General features: G+C 39.8%; 2 protein-coding genes across 2 annotated transcripts in view; one reads left to right on the top strand and one right to left on the bottom strand.

Annotated features, from left to right (window-relative positions):
• LOC136424578 (zinc finger protein 431-like) overlaps window positions 1–3,269 on the top strand; it is a 6,128-nt gene extending 2,859 nt beyond the window's left edge. Inside the window, exon 3 of the mRNA XM_066413191.1 lies at window positions 3,223–3,269. Coding sequence (XP_066269288.1) covers window positions 3,223–3,269 — 47 coding nt within the window. The remainder of the gene's footprint in view (window positions 1–3,222) is intronic.
• A 1,263-nt stretch (window positions 3,270–4,532) lies between these two features.
• LOC136424808 (zinc finger protein 501-like) lies at window positions 4,533–7,113 on the bottom strand. Its single transcript, XM_066413472.1, has 2 exons — window positions 7,001–7,113; window positions 4,533–6,063 (listed from the first exon to the last, which is right to left on the bottom strand). Exon 2 carries the CDS (start codon window positions 6,061–6,063, stop codon window positions 4,933–4,935), a length of 1,131 nt encoding a protein of 376 aa, XP_066269569.1. The 5' UTR covers window positions 7,001–7,113; the 3' UTR covers window positions 4,533–4,932.
• Between the last annotated feature and the right edge of the window lie 583 nt (window positions 7,114–7,696).

Genomic DNA, 7,696 nt, shown 5'->3' with positions numbered 1-7,696 from the left:
TGTCGCGTTTGTGTGGCTAGATTCTTCCTTGAAAATGGAGGCGCCGCGTGCAAAGAGATCCGCCGCTCTTCCTTGTGTACCAACGATCTGCAAATAAACTGCTGCAAATAGCATGGGAAAACAAGCAAACGGAACTGAGTATCGAAGTTAGAACTAGATTATACAGTTGGTGGTAACATTGCATCTCATAATTCACCAAGAGGGCATGAGGCAAGCGTTATTTTATTATTCATACAGCGTGTTTGCGTGTTGCGGGACAGAACTCTTCTCTCCCAAATGGAGCCCCGCATACAAATGATCCGCCATTGTTGTCAGCGCGACGGAACTGTGGGCGTGTTACCGACAGGTTGAATCAAACTCCGACTTTCCAGTTATTTACATACGGTTTTAGTCCATAACTAGTACGTTGCATATGCATATCTCCGCAACAACGATTTTTATACAACCAATTCTTCGGCTCAAAGTCAGACCGCTGTCGGGGAATGGACCCCTCCGTTAATGATATGCAAATGAAGCTCTACGCTGCGTCACCAATTTCACACATTTCACACTCCATTCAAACACGGACGTGGAGTCCTCTGGAGACATTTCTGCTTCCCTGTTCCCGACAAAACAAAGGGAGAGTGTGAACGAGGAGGACATGTATTTCACGGTTCACACAACACGCAAACACGCTAGCTGTATACATAATAAGATAACGCTTGCCTCATGCCCTCTTAGAGATGCAATGTTACCACCAACTTCTGTATAATCTGGTCCTAACTTCGATACTTAGTTCCGTTTGCTTGTTTTCCCCGCTATTTGCAGCAGTTCATTTGCAGATCGTTGGTACACAAGGAAGAGCGGCGGATCTCTTTGCACGCGGCGCTTCCATTTTCAAGGAAGAATCTAGTCACCCAAACGCGACAAAAATGTTGTATTTAATATTATCACATAGATTCAAGAAATAAAACACGTAATATTATGTATTTACCACTCACTTCTGTATTTAAAATGCTTCCTGTTCCGGTCTACTCCTTATATTTCGCTATCTAGTGGTATCTCACATCATAATGTTACATATGTTGTTTAAGTTCGTTCCATTTCGTTCCATTTCGTTCCATTTCGTTCCATTTCGTTCCATTTCGTTCCATTTCGTTCCATTTCGTTCCATTTCGTTCCATTTCGTTCCATTTCGTTCCATTTCGTTCCATTTCGTTCCATTTCGCACTTTCGGGGGACCGTAAATACCTTACCTGAGAATCTAGAACCGTTGAAGGTCTGTAGCCTTAAGGTGTAGATTGGATATCCCAAACAATATATACTGATTCACTAGAAGAAAGTAAAAAATTTTGAAGTAGCACATAACGGTTTCCAGATTACGAGGTGAATAACAGGTACCCATTTATAACGCCACATACAGTCTTTAGATGTTGATGAAACATATTAATCAACATACAAATATATAGTGTATATATCTATAGGTTTGGAGTTTAAAAAGAAAATTGAAGAGTTTTGAAAGGCAGGAAGCGATTTTCAAACTAGGAGTTTAACTATTGCAGGAACGTTTCCTTGAACGCTGTCTACAGATGTACATGTGATATATCAGTTTATTGATTAATTGACTAATGAATTGATCCGTATATATATATATATCAATTTATACGAACAGCAATTTTCAAATATTTATCAGGTTAGCAATTCTGAAGTTGTCATCTAGACTATTTGAGGTACATTTTCAAAGATTTTCCTATCTTGCTAATTGTAATGGTCGTAAAATATTTGTATGGCTGTATTCTTATGCAATTTGTAGCAAGCATGAGTGCCGATTACGCGTTACCGGCTCACTGCTATGTGAAAAAATACGCCATGTTCGATATCTACTGCCCGAAGTCAAACATTACTAGTTTTCCGACTAGTTTCCCACCTGGTCTAAAACGCATAGGGATCAATGTTAACCTCCACTACAACCGAATCCAAACGATCCCAGGCTTTTACGAAGTGTTCTCATCCGTCCAAAACCTGGATTTTAGTTACAACAACATTACAACAATCAATTGGGAGTCTGTGAAACACTTAAAGAAACTCAAATGGCTCGATTTATCTCATAATCTTTTAACCAATGTACGATTCGATTTGGCAACAAAAAACGGAGTGAAAAATGTTGAGGCTGTCGGAGTCGCCTTTAACAAGCTAACCACGTTTTCGGCAGCTGATCTGGGTCTTGCCTCTCCGGGTGCCGTGTGGGTGAAACACATGTATATACAAGGTAATCCCATTCACTGCGACTGCCGTATGCTGTGGCTGTCTGAACTGGATCGAAAGATGTACGACTGTTTTTTTAGGAAGTGCACCGGTCCTGTAAGTGCGCATCCGTTTTATATGCCGTTCAGTTACGTTCTTACACCTCGTTGCACCAGCCCTAAACACCTGGAAAAGTTGGGATTGGGCATGGCCGATGTGAGGAAATATATCAACAAGCATGTCTGCCGTAACAATGGCACAAATGAGACCCTGCCACGTATGTCAAGAAACAAGACAGACATATTCAAAGCTTGTCCGAAGCAGTCTGAATATTCATACCGTTTCATATAAAAACAGTTCAATTTCAAAAAGTAACGCCAGTCAGAACATCAAAAGGAAGCATGAACTACTGTTTAAATTTCTTTTTTTTTCAAATTTCATTTCTAAACATTAGTAGACTTCCAAGAAGTGATACAAATAGCAAAGATCACGAGAAGCGAGGAAAGGAGGGAGAAAAGTAAAAAAAAAAGCAAAAGCAGGTAGCGGTCAATGTATTTTACTTCACCCCAAGGGAATAAAGCTTGTTATTTGGATTGTGTACGTTTGGCTTCTGCGATTCCCGATATACCTAACGCAGTGTTGCTTTACATTCGTTTCTAATCGTATATTGTTTAAAGCACTGTTAGTTTCATATTAAAGTGTTGTGGACTGATATTTTAGTAAGGTAGCGGTCAATGTGTTTTATTCACTTCGCACCATGAGAGTTAAGCTTATTTTTTGTCTTGTGTTCGTATGGCTTCTGCGATTCCGGATAGACAGAACTTAGTGTTGTTGTTTTTTCATTCGTTTCCTATCGTATATTGCTTACACTGTTGGTTTCATATTCAAGTATATGTTAAGTAGGAGCATTTGTTCTTGATTGACTCTCCTGTCGGTTCGACAGATGAGTCGGTTCGACAGATGCTCTTAATATATTGACACATGTATGTACTGTACCAGACGACCAGACTGGCGGAAGACCGCCAGCAGTGGAGAACCTTTACTGAACGCTTTGCTGCCCCGACGGCTGACTAAGCTATGGGAGAGAGTGAGTGAGTGAGTGAGTGAGTGAGTGAGATGTACTGTTATATTTGTTTATTCGACCATTTTGAATTAGCTGTACTTCTGGTAGAGAGTAAACGTCTTTTGATTCTTCTCTAACATGACTCACTAAAAGAAATGTGAAGAATGCTGGCCAGAACTGTTATTAACTATCTTGGAGACTTACTGTAAGACCAGAATGATGAAGTTAAGTATTCTACGATGATGATGATTGTAAGAGATTGACATCGTGTTCGTCATGCGTAAGGTCTACAACAAAGTTATAAACAAAGTGTTTGACAAAAGATTGAAACACAATACTCGTATCACAATTAATCTAAGACCTGTGTATTTCTCACCAAGATCAGAGATGTCAAAATCGATTTCTACATTAATGTTTATAATCATCCAGTAAAGATTACGTATGCTACATCACGCAGTTACCTACGTATTCAACACAAAACCTGGGACGGTAGAACAAGGACTGCTCATTCCATACATACATAAACTGCGTACAAATCTCGCGCGCTATAAACATACTGTCAATATTTGCTGTAATGTTTAAGAATGTTATTGTGATACATTGTAATTGAAATTTGGTGAATTTGCCGACTTATTCAACGCAAAAACTGTAACGCTATAGCAAAACACGAGGATATGTATAAAAACTTAATTATACATTTTAGTACATGTATTTAGTCAGTAAAAGTTTAACAAACAGCATACGTGTTTACGTGTACAATTTACTTGTACATATATTACTGTGTGGCTGTTTTATTACTTTCTCAACTGAAGCTATAATTTAAGACAACCAGTGAAACGGTTTTGTTTGTTTGTTTGTGCCATCAACACTCCCAGTTTACCACCAACGGTTTGTCCCCATGAGTCAGACTAATTCTGCTTCGGACTGGTCGAAATCATCATATCTGCAATGCATATCATCACAGCACATTTCTACGTGTCGTTTGCTCTCCATACAGACGCCTGGGGCAATATCATATTCAACAACTTGATCCCAGACTCTCTTTTACAAAGGATAAAAGATATAAAAGTTGCACTCCGTGCAACATGAGCACTTCGTCTTTCAAAACGCCATCATTTGACCATTGACAGTACTGCAACACTAATATACTTGCATCACTTATATTTTGTATTTAGTGACAGTAGAAATTGGCTATTTAATGTAAATTATTACCTCATCACAGCTATTATTATTAATCATCATTATTATAATTACATGCTACAGTGACACTCAACAGGGATGGAGGCTTTTTCGCAAGTACTTGGTCATTTATTGATGCAAGTCTATCAGCCGTGATGTATCTGTTATTCTCGCAAATACAGGGTTTCTCACCCGTAAGTTTTGCTATGTGTTTATATGAGGAAAAGCATGTGTAAACCCTACAAATGTGACTATTCTACAACACTAAAAGCTAGTTAATATAATACTGGATACTACTACTATTATATTAACTAGCTTTTTGTGTTGTAGAATAGTACATTTGTAGGGTTTACACATGCTTTTTCCTCACAGTAAGGGGGGTTAGCTCGGTCCTAATAGCTGTGCTGTGTCCGCACTCTTCACACGTGAAGGGTACCGCACCAGAGTTTTTATCATGACGTGTCACTCTATATCTCTTCTATCATCAATCTATGTGTTGTGGAATAGTCATACTGGTCACATTTGTAAGATTTATCACAGGAATGCGTTTTTGTATGTCGCGATAGAGCTGACCTGTCAGCCGTCCTGTACCCACACTGTCTACACATGTAGGGTTTCTCACCGGTGTGTTTTACCATCACGTGTCGGTCTAATTCGCCTTTCTGTGCAGCAGAATAATCGCACTGGTCACATTTGTAGGGTTTTTCGCCCGTATGTGTCCTAATATGTCGGGAGAGGTGAGACCTATCAGCCGTCCTGTATCCGCACTCCTTACACATGTAGGGTTTCTCACCGGTATGTTTAGTCATATGCTTGTCCAGGGCGCATTTAACCGCTGCAGAATAATCGCACTGGTCACATTTATAGGATTTCTCACCTGTATGTGTTCTCATGTGTCGGGATAGGTTAGCCCTAATAGCAGTCTTGTACCAACACTCTCTACATACGTACGGCTTCTCACCGGTGTGTTTTATCATAACGTGTTGGTTTAAATCTTCTTTCCGTGCTGCAGAATAGTCGCACTGGTCACATCTGTAGGGTTTCTCACCAGTATGCTGTCTCATGTGTCTAAACAGGTGACTCTTTTTAGTCGACCTGTAACCACATTTCCAGCAAATGAAGGTATGCTTAAGCACATGGCTGCCCGCCTGTACTGCATGGCTCTTTGCAGCTGTCTGCGGCAATAATTCTTCGTCATACTCGGTAAAGTTTACACGGCAAGCGTCGTTTGGAATGTCTTTTTTCTCGTCCTGCTGCCATGCCGTATCTGTTGTCTGTTTCCCCATGTTGCACATCCCCAATTGATAGTTTACCCCGCCAGTTTCCTCCCTTAGAATGTCTTGCTGTCGCCGCGTGTCGGTTGTCTGCTCCCCGCAGTTGTTAGTTCCCCGCAAGTTCCCATGATATCCGGTTTGTAGGGTTGCGCCGTAGTAGTCGTAGGTGTCTTGGTCATCACTATATGTTTTCTGGAATGGCTCGCATTCTTCGTCACGTTGCCATCTCGTGTCTCCTGTCTCCTCCTCTTTGATGTTAGTTTCGTTCGTAGTTTGTTCACGATGAATATCCTTGACGCGATGCCGACTTATAAACTCGTCCATCTGTGAGATAAGGAGAGAAAATATTGGAAATATAAATATAAATCAGGGGGCTTAGAAACCAGAAAAGGGTGGGGACAACATGAACAACAAACATATATACATTTCGTAACTCTTTGAAATAGTTTGCAAAGTTCTTTTTTTTCATTTCACACTGATTTTAAAATCTAAACCCCTTCAGTAGTCTTTCTTAAGCTTATTTAGTTTTTTTCTGGGAAAAGTGAACAACCCGAAACTAGTGTCAAGGACTTCTATTGACCCTGCACATGTGTCCTGGGATGCTAGCTACTAGTAGGAGCCTCAAGTCACCACCAGCTTCCTTCAAGATAAATTGCCAAGTCCTTAACCCCACTTGACCCCGCTTCCAGCCAGTTTCTCAGCGTGATGAAACTGGAGAATGTGGACGGGTATTTTTTTTTTATTCTAATAGAAAATTAAAAAAATTCCCAGACCTACTCATAATACAGGTAACAAAAACGAATCTTTCGAGCTTTCGGGAATTTTTTATGATACTTTCAAGGTATAAATTGTAATGCCCCTGTAACTCAATTGGAAGCGGCTTCACAGTTGAGCACCTGGTTTAAATTAGTTGGTACGTAACTGGGAGACCCGTTTGAATCCGGGAGAGATTTTTCTGGTAGAAGCTGCGTCTTTCCGATCATCAGACGTGAAATGAATACGTAAAATAGGCGTCCTTTGTTCGAGGAGGCCTCTTGAGCACCTCACTACTACTGTTACTCATGCCTCGTTACTTAGATAGGTACCCACTGCACTGGTTGTATCAATACAACAACATAATACAACACAACAAGTTCCAGCTGTTACATATACATTTGACGCATTACAGTTACAATCTTCCTATCCAATACCGATTACAAACACACTTCGTATTCTACAAAAGCACCACATAGCTAGTGTAAACAACAATAAAATATCTTACCTGTCGGTTTGCCGTGGTTTCCGATATCTGCGATCTTAAAGGCCGTCAGTTCAGAGAAGAAATGAATCCTGAAGAAGATGACGTCGACCATAAATGGCGGCTGCCGTGGTAGCAACGGGTTACAGGTGAAAGGTTACAAACCTGATACTCCAGTGAGTACGGGTCACGTCCGCATGTCGTTTTACTCCAGTCGACAGATATTTCAAATAAACTTTGCCGAGTTTATAGACGATTAACTGGATTGTAAGTGCGTATGAGTTACAGAGTGGTGTAGATGAAAACTTGCCGGGTCCAGGAAATTTACACTTTGCTTGTATCAGTGCATTTACAACAGAACACAAATTTCGAGACCTACGTCATCAACATAATACTGACTTTGTCATAATCTGATTGATAACATATATAAGGGAGGCTTTTATATAAGCACTTAGCTTTCAGCCTTCCCTGCACTTCACAGTCATTTTCTCAATTGTACATGTATTTTTTCATGTGCGAAATAAATAAGAATTAAAAAAATTTAAAAAATTTAAAAAAATAATTCTAATTCATAATGATTGTAAAATCATAAAAACTTTTAAAGACAACGGTTTCTTTATCCTTCTTTTGAAACCCTTGCATGAAAAGTGCAAATACAGTCATTAAAACGTTGGTAAAAATTGTAAACAACGTTAACATCAATATTCAAATAGCCGGCCT

Source organism: Branchiostoma lanceolatum, chromosome 18, assembly GCF_035083965.1.
Source record: "Branchiostoma lanceolatum isolate klBraLanc5 chromosome 18, klBraLanc5.hap2, whole genome shotgun sequence".
Classification (NCBI taxonomy): domain Eukaryota; kingdom Metazoa; phylum Chordata; class Leptocardii; order Amphioxiformes; family Branchiostomatidae; genus Branchiostoma; species Branchiostoma lanceolatum.
The sequence above is the reverse complement of the archived record's forward strand: the minus strand, read 5'-3'. Positions and strand labels throughout refer to the sequence as shown.

What these genes read in the sequence shown, in the direction of transcription:
- LOC136424808 (XM_066413472.1), bottom strand. Translation starts at nt 6,063, where the DNA reads ATGGACGAGTTTATAAGTCGGCATCGCGTCAAGGATATTCATCGTGAA.